This window comes from Gavialis gangeticus, unplaced genomic scaffold, assembly GCF_001723915.1.
Source record: "Gavialis gangeticus isolate Ggan-Ray unplaced genomic scaffold, GavGan_comp1, whole genome shotgun sequence".
Lineage (NCBI taxonomy): Eukaryota > Metazoa > Chordata > Crocodylia > Gavialidae > Gavialis > Gavialis gangeticus.
The window spans coordinates 22,709,711-22,724,470 of NW_017729025.1; the positions used below are offsets into that span (position 1 = coordinate 22,709,711).

The window sequence follows — 14,760 nt, forward strand, 5'->3', positions numbered from 1 at the left end:
ATCTTTTTTTGGTCCACATGCTATTTTTTTTTTTTTTTTACACTGTAACAAGTCTGCACAGGGAGAAGACTTCAGTAGGCTGCTAAACAGGAACGGTGCTTTCACTGTTTACTAAATCATCATAAATCACTCATGACCAAATGCAGAAATCACAACCCTGTTGTAACTGTTACTGACTTCACTGAATACTTAAATGTCACAGCCTTCTGCTCCTTAATATATATGTTTAATAAAGAACCATTCAACTACATAATAAAGATCTTAACCCTTTGGGAACTGGCTAATTCTCAAGGGAAGGATTTCAAAATTGCTCAACCCTGGCTTAGCTCCACTCCCACTGAAGTCACATTCCTATTGACCACAAGGAGAGTAAAACTAGGCCAGCACTTTTAGAAATCTTGCTTCGGGCATTTTTCACATTCAGCAGACTGAATGCTAGGGTGGAGGAGGGCACCGAATCAGCCCTTAGAGGGTGCTGTGGCAAAAGAGAAAGAATCAGGTCAGGGTACTGGAACTGTTATACCTTGTCCCTGTGGAAAAGCTCCCTTGCAGACTAAGACATGCATGTCCCTGTTGAACCTCCATACCAGCCATAACAATATGCAAACAAGATAATTGTAAATGGTGCTCATTAGCCCTGGGGAGCCCATAGAAGAGTGTGGGGCAACCTTTTAAGTAAGCATGACACAAGGTAAGCTCTGCACCCTTCCCAAACGTCAATCCAGTTCCCTTCCCCTGCCAGATCTGTTGCTCTGCTTTCTGTCCCCTGCCTGACCTGTGGATGCATGCGCTGCTTCTGCACCAATCTGCTGCGTGCCACACAGAGGCTGCCCATGCCACTTGTGACATGTGTTGTGGGCTGGCCACCCCTGCCTTCAGAAATCAAAGTTAAGGGCAGCTTTGCACAGTCCCACAAATTGCGAACCTGATTCAGCCAAGGTGGGAGATGGGGGACATGACATGTGACATACTCAAAGCTATTCAGGAGCTGCTATCTAACCATCTGGGCTAGGACAGACATTCAAAAAGCCTGAGCCTGAACTGATTCAATCTTTGCAGGTTAGTCTAACCCGGCTAAGCTAAACCAGTTTGTAACTACAAACACATCCCAGAAATGCAGGCACATGCCTGCAGTGCCTCAGGCTAGAAGCAGGGGGGCACTAGAGCAGCCCTCCCTTCCCTTCTGCAATGCTGAGCTGAAGGAGGGGCATGGCCAGGCCCCTCCTTCTGCAATGCTGAGCTGAAGGAGGGGCATGGCCAGGCCCCCGCAGGATGCTCTGAATAGAGAGGAGTTCCCCCTCTTCTGAGAAGCCCAGCAAAGAATTGATATCACAGCGTTTATCACCCCTAACACAGTGTTTATCACCCCACCAGAAAACAAAGCCTCTCTCCATTACTTCAAGCTCTTCTTAAACAACTTTTTTCAAGGAAGGAACAGAGGGACATTACCAGCTACCTGTTGATTAGCTTCAAAAAGCCCTAAGCCAGCACAGTCCAGTCTGCCTTTGTCCCATCTCCCACAGCATGGACCGTAGCCAGCATGTGGTCTGCTAGCTAATGCTGAGAGGTGTCTGTATAAGGCCAAAGGGAGGGGGAATTCCTGCTTCAGCAGGGATGTTGAGGGGGAGTGGGGAGCAGGAGGAAGCCAGGCAGACCCTGCTGTATATGCAGTCTCTGCCAGAGCTGCAGCCGGGGAGCAGAGGGGAGGGGCCAGCCCAGCTCCCTGGAGCAGAGAGCCCCGCCCAGCCCAGACAGCATGCCAGAATGCTGGGGGACTCTGATTTAACTTAAACCAGGAAGGGGTCTGGGACAGACATTGCATAAGCTGGTCTGACCCAAATCAGTTAAGTCTGATACTACACACAACCAAATTTATTTCAAACCGGTTTCAGCCATTTTCAAACTGGTTGATATGCACTGAATGTCTGTTCTGTAACAGGTTTAAACCAGTTCATGTGTAATGTCCATCTCTAGCCCTACCCTATCTACCTGCAGGTCATGGTAAAATCCAACTGGAACAAGTAGCAGAGCTTATTTCCTCAGTGGCAGTCCCAAAGTGAGGAAAAAAGTATGGCCTAGGAATGCACCGGGCCTGAAGTAACACAATCCACTCCATTTCTCAGTCCAGGAAGTAGGAGAACAAAGTTGGGATGAAGCCAAGTGTTTGCATGCATTTCTCTGAGGTATTCATAAGATTCCCATCACAATAGTATCCACAGTCAGGAGTTTTAAAATGTCTATGCTGAAAACTGATGGGCTCAAACTCCAGTTATCTTCTTTTTTATTTTACACATAAAAGTCTTTATGATTCTTTACATGACACCAGAGAGCAGGTTAAATTTAGGGCATTACAGATGCCTGCTGATGCAGAAGTAAAAGTTTTGCACTAGGTCTGCTGAAGCAGGAGGGAGATGGGTTAGCCAGAAGCACAAATCCACACAGTCTGGACACAGATGGTAAAGGAACTTTCAGGAAGGTGTCTCAATGGCTTGAAGGGAGACAACCTGAAGTAGGGGGGGAGGAAATAATAAGCAGGGGTGTCATGTCACATTTTTGCCCTACAAGGCTTTTCCAAGTTGCTCCAGGGAATAGATAAGCCAGAGGTGGTATAACACCTTCCTGTCCCCTTGCCCCAGAAGGTATATGGAGTGGAGTTCTGCCACTCCTGAGGGCAAGCCCCATCCTCTATTCTGACACATGGATAACTGGCTCCCTACTGTGACCATATGGCAGAAGCTCAGGAAACATCTGCATGATTTTAAATAAATTAGGGCTTGTCCAAATTATATTGAAGATAAATTCCCAATGCATTAGATTCTGATGTACAAAACTCCTGGTTAACCCATTACCAGTTTTAAATAGGCATTACATAAAGCTTTTAACCCATTATATAAAATTTGAGGTCCAAAGTTAAACTCAGCCATGTTTCCAAGCTTCCTGAGTCTCTCCAGTCTCTGGATATTGACCTTTGTAATCATGGACAACCTGGTAATTCTGCCTTGCTCCAGTGGCAAAGTAATTGTAAAATCATATGTATAAACTGGGGTTGCAAAAAGAGACAAAAAGAGGATATAGAAAATTATAAGTGAAAACATACGGACAAATAAATACCCAAACAATAAATTTAAGGCAGAGGTATCTGCAGAACTGATCCATCTGGGTCCACCAGTAATACCTTAAACCCTGATGGATATGGGGAGCCTCTGATTTTCACTGGTGTCACCTGACCCCGAGACCCACTGTAGCTGTTGTTGGCTCCCTGGATCTGAACCTAGAGGAGCCCCCAGGATCCAGGGTGAATTTGACACCCCTGATCTAAGGCAAAAAAAAAATCATTAGGGAAGATCACTGGAAAAGTGTATGATACAGGAGAATAAGTTAGTACGATTTCTAAATATAACAACAAAAGGCAGCTTCACAAAGAAGTAACACAAAAAAAGCATAACGAGGAGAAAATTTAAGTGGATGGGCCTGGGCCTCCTCTCACTTAAAACAGTTTTACACATGTAGAATTGCACTGAAATATATGGAGTTACTCCTGATGCACACCAGTGTAAACAAGATGAAAACCAAACTGAATTTATTTTCTTTCCAAACACTGGTCCCAATCCAGCAAGCACTCTGTAGGCAGGACTTCAACTGAAGGCAACATGTATGTTGTGAATGGAGCTCTTGCAAAAAAAAAATAATAATCAAGCCTATGGCTTTGGACCTGGGCTTTTCCCAGTTTAAATTAAACCAGAGTCCTGCAGCATCCCAGATGCTTTGCAGCCCTGGACAGGGCTGTCTGCTTCAGAGAGCTGGGCTGGCCCCTTGCCTCTGCTCCCTCGCTCCAACAGAGACCACTGGCATAGCAGCGTCTGCCCCACCCCCACCTTGCTGCTCAAGCAGGGATGCCCCCCTCCCCTCTCCCTCCCACAACATGGGCCATAGCCAGCAAGTGGCGTGCTAACTAATGCTGAGGTGTCTGCAGAAGGCAGATGGGACAAAGGCAGACAAGACAGTGTCTGCTTAGGGATTTTTGGAGCTAATCAACAGGTCAGCTGGTATTGTCCCTCTGTTCCTTCCTTGGAAAAAGTTGTTTAAGAAGAGTTTGAACTGATGAGAGAGGCTTTTGTTTTCTGATGGGGTGATACATACAGATGAAGCTGATAAATGCTCTGTTATCAAATCCCTGCTGGGGTACTCAGAAGCAGGGGGGGAATCCCTCCCTAATCAGTGTGTCCTGCCAGGGCCTGGCCACCCCCCCACTCAGCTCAGTAGTGTGGAAGGGAAGGGAAGGGAAGGGAAGGGAGGGCTGCTCTAGAACCCCCTCCTATCCTATCCCCCACCCCCTGCCCTGCTTCTAGTCCGAGCCACTGCAGGCATGCACCTGCATTTCTTCAGTCCAGAGGGGATGTCTGTGTGTGGTTACAAACCAGTTCAGCCTAGCCAGGTTAGACTTACCTGAAAAGATTGAATCAATTCAGGCTCACGCTTTTTGAATGTCTGTCCCTAGCCCAAGAGTCTTTACCCAGTCCTAACTAGCATGTCAACATGTAGGGCTTTGGGTTTTTAGTTCTTGTTTTTATTTTAAAATTTAATCCATTCCACATTAAAAATACAAGGCTCACAGCTAATCAAACTGTAAAAATTGCTCAGTCTGACAAGTTTATATCTTATGTTAGATAATGTTTGTACATGAAACAATGATAAATGAATTTACCCAAAAGTGATTCATGCTAAAACTCTGTGACCTGCCACCATTAAAGTGGAACAAATGTGACATAGTTCTCAGACTGTAAACCTTCCTTTCCCCCAAGCATGGATGAAGCGCTGTACTCAGCTTGGAGGTAAAATTTCTCAGACTGACTGGGATTATATAAAGTTACAATGCAGTATATGCCAATTTGAAGTGAAACATTTTCTGGATAAACTTTTTACTACCACTTGACAATGTTTCCACTGGGGCTCGTTATAAAATAGTAGGGCAGTTTATAACGAAAATAAACTACTGTAGTTGTTTTACAACCTGCAGCTGTGATGCGGTAACAGAAATGCCATCTCCAGTAATCTGCGCCTAAACCTGTAGTTTCAGACTTTTACATGCATTTCATGCTTTGCGACTCAAATATATTGAGTAATCCCAAAAAAGGAGCCCATGCTCTCCATAAAAGGGGGTCTTTTAATGCTCTGTTTATTATTTAACTCTGAAAATCAGACAAGAATAGCAGAAGGATAGAATTTAGTAATGAGCAGACCCTCCTCATTCTGTCAGAGAGACATGCACCAAGCTACCTGAAAGGTGACTCGGGTTCACAAGTAATCTCAGGGCTTTTTTGGATTAATGATAGCTATAAAGGGCATGGGACAAGGTCAAGAAAAACATCTTAGGTGCCTCCAACCCAGTTTTTGCAGCACGTAAAACTTATGCCCCTGTCCAGAGAGGGGCGATTCAAGGAGTTAGGCATCTATGCACCTTTTACAGTCAATGGGAGAATGAGATACCTCAGAAAAATGATCCACAAAAATCTCACCCACTGAGTAAAATGCCACCTAGTTCCAGTAACTGGAAATACTGAGGGCACAGGCATGAACTTCCTCTTCTCCAGACCTAAGCACCTGAATCAGAGCTACACAGCTGAGCCCTGGTTACTAGGCTTGATGAAATTAAGGACCCATGGAATTCAAAGCCACATATCCCACAGATCAAGAAAGTACCCAAGCCAATAAACAGCACACTAGCGTAGACTAAAGTATTCTCCACTCCTGCTGCTGAACCACAGCCACTGTGCTTTCAATAGCATGAGTCATGGAGCCAGGAAAAAGGGGTGAGCAACATGGATCCCAATTTAGATGCTCAGGTGGGAGGAGGGAGACCAAGATTCCAGCCTGTGCTCTCACAATTGTTCCTGGTTTTTATGCAATTATTGTGTCTTCATGTAAAGTGCATAAATACTGCTGGGGTGGGGCAGGGACTGCCAATGGCTTTTAATGTAATGGTCATTGGATAAAATAGAAAGACAGCAAGGGCTACATGACATTCCTGCTGCGCTTCATCAACCTGATGTTCAGTGTTAGGGTCAGTGAGAAAAAGGCAGCTGCAAATGGAGGGAGCCTCTGCTGGATATTGCCACTTCAAAATCATGACTTGGTGTAGAATGGCTTAGGTTAGGTTAGGGTAAGGAAATCCAATGCTCGTATATCTGCAGCCCTTGCGTCACAAAGAGAGAATCAAAACACTTTGCTTGACATTAAGTTGTTTATTGATGAAGATTTCAATATGTGCAATTTCTGAAGCTGAAATGTGACTGCTCTATTGCTCAATATGTTTTAAACTACCACTTTGGTCAAAATTAAAAATGAACTGTTCACTCAATTGGACAAATATGCAGTCAATGGTTTCTTGTCTGACTACAACAACAAAAGCCAATATTGGGAAGTGAAGGGAGGAATTAACAGCTTGTAATAATGTACGTTCACATGAGTTTTCCCAACAGAAGACAAATCGTGTGAAAGGCCTTTCCATTAAGGCAAACTTCAATAGTTCTATATATTTTTAAGTAGGGGGAGGAAAGCTGGACATGTACATAAGGCACCAAGCTTTGTAACAGTAGATCTGCAATCTTTCTCTGGCTCTGCTGTGCAGTCTTTATGCATGTATGACTTTGGGTAAGTCACATTACTCTCTCGGTGCCTGTCTTGCTCTACTCTGTAAAATGGGAACAACACATCCCTACTTGACAAGCCCTTGTTAAAATGTGTAAGGTGCTCAGATATGATGGTATGAGCCACAGAAATATTAACAAACATGGTGAAGATGGAGATCCTTCTTCCTAATTTCTAATTTGATCATACTTGGGGTGCCTATATATTGAATTTAACTTAGGAACCAGACTTTCTGTCTAAAACCGAGTGCAGTTCACTAGATTTCTAGTACCTTACTTGAAGATACGCAAGCTCTGGCTACATTAAAGGGGAATGGTTCTCTCAGTTCACACATGCCTACTGAACAAGGTGCCCTTACAGCCCCAAAATGTGTGTTGCCCTCTAGATTACATATGTGCTGACTGCTCACTAAGGCTATGTCTACAGGGTTAAATTTGAGGCCATCCTTGAGCCTATACTTACTAACCATGCGTAGTTTAAACCTTTATACTTATCCCCCCCAGATGTCCACCCAAACCTAGAATCTTTGCCAAATTCCTGGCTCTTGGATCAACCCCATCACCACTCACTTCCTAGCCCACCCTTTTTTCTGTTGTGTGTTAGGCACCGCAAGGCAAAACCACAGGAAGTCTGCCAGCAGTAATCCCACAATTCCTTGTTCTTATCTTCTGGCCCTTCTGCACCTCCCTTTCCTCTCTCTACTGACTGAAATTAGAGGCAAACCCAGATGGAAAAACAAGTAGCCCTCAGATCAATGTCTAGAAGGGGTCTGCTGGCACAAGAAAACCTGGGGCACATCTTAGTGCCACATTTTAGAAGTAAACAGCACAGTGTCAATGACTATGGTGTGGGCTACGGGATATCATACTGACTAGGTAAGGGTGGCTCACACGACAACCTCAAGGCTGACCCCAATTATTGCAAGAGAGCACTAGAATGCCAGGGTGGAGGCCAGCAACTCCTAGACATGCCACACAGCTCCTTGATTATTTTATCCCTATCAATGAGAGCCAGCCAGCCTGTGGGAGTTAGTACAACCCCCAAAATCAAGTAACACAGATGCACAGCAAGTGAAAGCTCTTTGTCAGGATCTTTTTTTTTTCCCCTTTACCAATCTCTCCCAAGCTTGGTTTGTTTGCAGGGTTAGAGTTAGGAACTACCTGACCAGTGCACTTTGTTATCTGGAAGGCTTTCAGAAGTCTATCCATGACTAAGTAATAAGTACACACAAATTTTGACCCAACCCCAGTCACCGAGAGAAAGGGTCCCCTTTCTTTCTAGATGTGTGTGACCAGGTTCATATATTGTCTTCATCATCACAGCTGCTGAGAAGCCACCCCCAGTAAAGCACTTTCAGTTTGAGGAAAGTGGCAGGAACCTGGCAAGTCTCTTATCCTTGCCCAGCAACACCGAGTTGTCAGTCAGCAGGCTTCCCAGACACCATTTGGTCTCTTTTAAAAGTCTTTCTTGAAGTAACAGCACCAAGTCAAACAGGAAAGAATCTATTCCCCTGTTAGGGCAAAGGATGCACTCTGTGCATTTTCTAAAGTCATTCCCATAAACCAGACTGCAAGCATGTGGGAAATGAGTAAAGCCTGACCCCAAATATGACAATCGCTCTGACCCTGAGCAGAGGGCCAAGACCCTCCAGCCACAAACCTCTAGGTTTAAATCCCAGCAGGAGCACTGGCATTTCCCAGCCTTGGCTGTAGCCAACGCCCAGTTGTTCTAAGAAAGGCTTTCTAAAAACCCTGATACATGTAACAGCAGAAGAGGAAAACAAAATTCCCTCCTGGCCCCATGTGACAACCAGCAAGGCCCAGAAGCATAGGAAATACCCTAGTATAGCATAAGCATAGATCATCCCAGAGCAATGCCTGTCCAACCTCTTCTTGAACACCTCCAGGGACAGAGATGCCACAACTTCCCTCGGCAATCCGTTCCACTGCCACACTTCAAAGATAAGTTAAATTTTGGAAAGTAACAGAGAATCCATAAATTTAGGTTGTACAAAGTTAAGAAATGTACATGGTTTACTTCTCTAAAAAAAAAAAAGTGTTTTATGCTTGAACCTTACAAGAACTACTTTAAGATTCAAAGCAAAACTCTAATTATTGATTCTTTGTTACACTGGGAAATTAGCTCATCTTAGTCTTAAAGTTCTATTTATAAGCCTAATAATCTCATCATTGATTACAGTGACTGTACTCTAATTATAAATCCATTATCTCCCCAACAATGAAATAAAGTCAATAATGCACATAAATGAAAAAAAGGAACTTAAATGCATACATTAATGGAGTTCCAACTGGCACTATTTTATACACCATCTCTGACAAAACTGTGTCACATCATTAGCAATAAAAAATAAATCCTTTTCAATTAGCAGAGTTGATTTGATACTCCGTTCTGTGGAGCAGCGATACATTCTAAATGCACACATCTGGAAGTCTACGAACTCCATCTACATACCAAAAATTTTCCCACTATTTTTTTTTTAATCCAAGTGCTGGAGTAGTCGCATGGTAAAGATGGCATTTTTATGCCTCTGTTTCAAAAAGTAAAAAGAAAGAAAAGTCTGCAATGATGGTCTGACTTCTAACTAGTGCTAAAGCAAGACTGTCAAACAGTACCTGTGACCTGGATCTGGCCCACCGGGCTACTGGTGGGCAACCAGAAGTTGGGGATATCGCCTGACACAGAATCCAAGGCGCTTGGGCCCCAGTGGCAATCAGCAACAGAAGGATGACTGAACGCTGACACAGTCCCACGTACCCTGTAGGTGCTGGGCCTGTCACCACCACCACTGCTATAGCAGATGGCTGCACGGCCCCACCTCCTGTATTGCCCATATCAGAACTGATACTACATGGCCTGGGCCACTCACCACCTCTGCATGCCCCGTGCAGGCGCTCTACCCACAGCTGCAGTATACTAGATCCAGCCCGCAAAGATCTCCACAGTCTGGATCTGGCCCAGGGCATGAGGCAATTTTGACATACCTGTGTTAAGGGAGACATATCACGTTGTTGCTCTCTGTCTTCGTAGTGCACAACATACCATTCTGCCTGTGACCCACCACGCAGAGAGGCCGTCATCCTAGCACCTGGCTGCTGAAGCAATGCTGGATTTCACAGACATTTTAAAAGAGCATGATGCAGGTGACAGCACTATGGCAGCCAGCGGACAATTTTGTCCTAGCAGTAAATTCCTGCATACTCCTGGACTACTGGATACTCTCTAAGGCAACTTGGTTAATTCCTCTGATGTGATTCAGAAAGGCAGTTCTTAAAAGAGAGTTATTGAACCAAAAAGCTCAGGTAAGAAAGAGAGTCAGTGGTTTCAAGATGAATTTTCCCATCCATGTAAAATTCTGAGCTCCACCCACCTCTGAAGTATGAGTGCCTACTACAGATTGACCCTAGGAGAATTATAAATAGATCCATTAGACAGAAGAAAAAAAAAAAAGAGAGAGAGAAAAGCCCTCCAGACTGATAGATAAACTAAACCTTAATACCAAAGTGCAACTAGAATAACAGTGTACTAGGATACTACCACAGCATAAGAGTGATGTTGTAGCCATGATGGTCCAGAAAGTATGCGAGAGGCAAGGATTTCTTAGGGTAATATCTTTTATTGGACCAACTATATAATCGGGATAGAGTTAGACAAGCTTGTGAATGCAAAGCATTCTTTGCCAGGTCTGCCTAGGATATTACATACTTTTTGTGTTCCTATGTCCCTATCTATAGCATGAGGTAGGAATAAAGACTGGAAAATAAATCAAAATTCAGTGTTACTTTTCTTCCCCCCTTTCAAAAAGACAGGAAAGTTTTGCAGGGGCGGGGGAGGCTCAGGATACAAAGTGAGAATTGCAGACAATTAAATGCTTTCATAATTCTTGGTGAAAGACTGGATTGGGCAGGAAAAGAGTGGCTTTGCAAAGTTCAATATGAAGTTCTATTTCTATCTGACAGTAACATTATTATGGTCCTCATGGCATGGACTTGAATGCCTTAAGGCACCACTATATTAGAATGAGTATAAGACTCCTTAACAACCGAGTTAGGCAATGTGAAATAGTGGCCTGAGGACTTCCTGGAAAGATTTCTAGTTTTTTAGAAATAGTCTTCTCTGGAAATGAGATGTTTGATGAACCTTCTGAGGTCCAGAGGCTAAAGATGTCTTTCATGGGAACAGGGGTGGGAAAGAAAAATGACAGAAAATAGGCAGAGCAGTATGCTAATCAAGGCTTAGTTGGTTTAGAAATCATAAAGGAACAAGTAAGCCATGCAAAATGGTCTACAGCAAAATGGAAGCTGTATGGATGAACAGACAGGAACATGGACAACTTCTGTCAAATCAGTACAAAGGAATCAAAATCTCTCGAGTGAAAAGAGTCAGCTTTTTCATACTGACAGTATGAAATACACCTACTGAGAGGATCAAAAGCTCTATGAACCTAAATTTCCTTGTCCCGCTGAAGATCACCAATAACCCGGAATAATTCGTGTGACAACACTGACAAACTGGAACCGGGGAAACTAGTTTTAAAGAAAATCTAATTCGGAACCAGGTTAAATGCCAGAAAACCACCTTTCCTGGGGAACGGGGGGGAGACAGGACAGAGTGAATGTTATGGATTATCCTTTGCAAATAATCTCTAGAGCCACTTGTTTTAAATCCATCACTGGGCCCACATTCCTGATTGTTGCTTGTTGACTCAATTGTCAACAAAGAGTAGTAAGGACTGAGTTCCTTGTGAGAGGCTGTAACAATAACTGCTTTGTCTAAAGGAGAGAAGGATCAAGAGGGCTGTTTTTTCAGGCAGTAACTTGAGCCATACGAGGTTCTGAACCTTGAGGATATTCCTTCTCATTGTCCTGAGGAAGCTGAAGTTGACAGGTTACCTAAAGAGGGAAACGTACCAGCAGAGGAGATGTAAATCCTGGTCTTCGGCCCAATAAAATCATGTCTTTATCATTACTGTACCTACATCATCTTCCTCCAGTGTTACAAATCCTTACAATTTTTTTTCACAGGTGATCTGGAAGGTGTTGGATAAAAAGTAGTCTTATTTTTGTCTTTAATTTCAGGAAGATTTGCTTTGGTTCAAAAGGGCCATCATCTCCCATTACTGTCAACTGATGTAGGTGGAAGTGCGGCTTCCACAATAAAAGATCACAACCTAACATTTCCAACAGGCTGACCTCTGGAAAGATGGTAGTCCCTTAATTACCAGGCGAGGGCAAGGGAGGGACATGTGAGCATGCTGGAAATTACATTATGGAGGCAGGAGGTAACGGGGATTTGTTAGGGAACAGGACAGGAAATGATGAAGACGTGAATGTGAGAAGCAGACAGTTGACTAAGGGGCTGCACAGACATAAGGGGGTTGCAGAAATCTGAAAGGGTACAAGGCGAATGGAGTGATGGAGAATGCAAATATAACGATTAGAGAATTATGAAGGGAAATGGGAGATCTGTGTGGGGAAGTGAATGCAGGAGGAAGGACTGAGGATGAGAGAAGCATGGGATAGCATGGGGGAAAAAAAGGATGGAGCTGGTAGAGGGGGGAACAGAATGGACACAGCCAATGTCCTGGGATTTGGAGAAGGTACGCGAGTTCCCAGGATGAAGTGAAAAGAGAAGGCCAGCACTTTAACACCTACATTCACAGCTGAATTACGAACCCAGGAAGATCACACACAAATTTCCCCTCAGGGAGGAATTCGTTTTTTAGAACGTCACAGGTTTTCAACTAATTTGGGAGGTCAGACTCATAATTTCTGAACACCTGGTACTGCCAAATCCTACTGACACTATCTTCCATAACCATCCTTCCGCTTCTCTGCACTTGCTGATGTCTCACTTGGCAAAACAGCCTTCCCAATGTTCCCCTGAGATCCCTTCAAATAAATTTGATGTTATCATTAAATATAGACTAGGCCACTGGGTTTCTCTCTGCTGTTCACATATGTTAAACAGACTGACCAACCACTAACTTCCAAGATTATTCTTCCCCTCCATTTTCACTCTCTCTATAGGAACAGACCAGCTATTACTTCAGCATCCTTGAAATGGCCAGTTCTTTAAAGGAAGAAAAAGGGAAATTATTATACATGAGCAGTGTAATCTTAGCCTCTCAGGAATCCTGCTCTTTGCTTCAGTTGAGCTGAGTTTTTAACCCCTAGAACAGGGGTCGTCCCTGCATCATGCCACTGTGAGCTTCAATGGAGGGGGCACTCTTCCTGTGCCATGCCACAGCCAGGTGGCAGCAAGAAGCAGCCGAGGAAGCTGAGTCCTCCTGCCACCCTCCCTCAGACCTGAACTGGGTCATTTCAGCCCCTGCTGGTAAGCATTGCTGACCTCTCCTCTAGAATTTGAAGAAAAAAAAAAAAAAAAAAACTTTCCCTATGCTGGAAATCATCCAAGTGTTTCCTGCCAGCCCACTTCAGAGGCAAGACTGAATGTTACATTACTGAGTCCTGCCCAGGTTGTTACAAAATCCTCAATTAAATTGCTTTCATTTTCTATTAATAAAAGAACTATTAGAAAGCTATACAAAAGGATTTTAAAAATTCATTTTAAAAACTCATTCACTGTGCCATTTGTCAGTGTGCAACATAAATGCCAGGAAGGAGGTCTGGTCATTCCCACATTTTCCACACTTGATTATTTATATCCCCAAGGAAAGCCAAAGTCCCCAACATTACAAAACTAATAAACATAATGAAATAAGTGGATAAATTCTGCCTTCAGATGCATTTGCCTTCATTACATTTGAGGAAATAGGCACTGTGTCTTCAATGATCCAAGACAGACTTTGATTGTAATTAAAACAACCTTGGGCAGAACCTCAGCTAGGGTAAATTAAATGCATCTCCTCTGAACCCAATAATATACCTGTACCAACTGATGCTAGTTGAAAACCTGGTCCAGTGTTATAAAGTAATTCATCAAGGTACTTGAATGCATGCAATTGGACTAGTCATGTTTTTAAGTAGGCTCATAGTGTTGCTATAAGGATGACAGCCTAGGGAGCAGTTAAAAAGAATATATTTTGCACAATATTTTTGTGCACTGGACCACCTAAATAATTGGGAGAAATATTACAATTTATCTGCTTTTTCTGCTAACTTTGCTATACTCCACACATAATTAGAAACCATCTTCTCTTTGGAACAGTCTTATCCTTTTACATTATTAGGTTTATCTACATCAGTTGCTCTTTATTTGCTCAACAGCTGGCAGCAACTTCTGATAACTTATTTTTACTCCACACATTTACTGCCGCTTTTTTTTCTTTTTTTTTAGCAACTATTTTCATTTACATAATGGAGTTTTAAAAGTCCTTGTTTTGCCTGGTCTTTAGCTTAGGCTGCATCTGCTCGTTTCCCAGACCTGAGGAAGAGCCTTTTGTGCCTGCAATCTTATCTAACATCTCTCCCAACTATATAACTGCTCCAATAAAAGATATTACCAAACAAATCTCACTTCTTGCACATTCTTAAAGTAAATGATCTGGTTACACACCTTGCTGAACTGAGCTCTATACTGGGTTATTTTATTTTATACAGCATTATATATACACTTTTATTACTTTAAAATCAACTGAAAAGCTGCTAAAGATTTAAGGAGTTTCAATACCTTTGCAGCACAATTGCTACCATTTGTTTTTATTCAAATTATGTACATGTCAGACAAGTTTTGTTCTGGCATAAAATGCAAGAAAAAGTAATTTGCAAAACACGCTCTATTTCACTTTGATGTTTTTACTGCACTTGGGATAGCTACATTAACCAATTTTATGTGGTATGTAATATGGTTACCTGGGAACATACACAAAGGCTTTTCACAATAGTCAATATCCGCATGTTTCCAACAGGCATTCACGTACACTAACTTAATTTATTAGCATCCTGACCAAAATTCAACATAGGCAATCACATCTGGCATACCTAGATTTCTCCACACTTATTCTAAACTTTGTATACTGAAGATATGCACTATTAAACATGGGTTGCATTTCACTCCCCTCATGAAACTACATTTGGCTAACTAGCTTTGAGCAAAAGAGAGCTGCTATAAACAGTATCAATAATCACACTG

At 42.9% G+C, this 14,760-nt stretch overlaps 1 protein-coding gene across 1 annotated transcript in view; it reads right to left on the reverse strand.

Annotated features, from left to right (window-relative positions):
- Positions 1-9,746, reverse strand: part of KIF26A (kinesin family member 26A) — a 108,111-nt gene extending 98,365 nt beyond the window's left edge. The window contains exon 1 of the mRNA XM_019519897.1: positions 9,651-9,746. Within this exon, the coding sequence (XP_019375442.1) occupies positions 9,651-9,746 (96 nt within the window). The remainder of the gene's footprint in view (positions 1-9,650) is intronic.
- Positions 9,747-14,760: the final 5,014 nt, after the last annotated feature.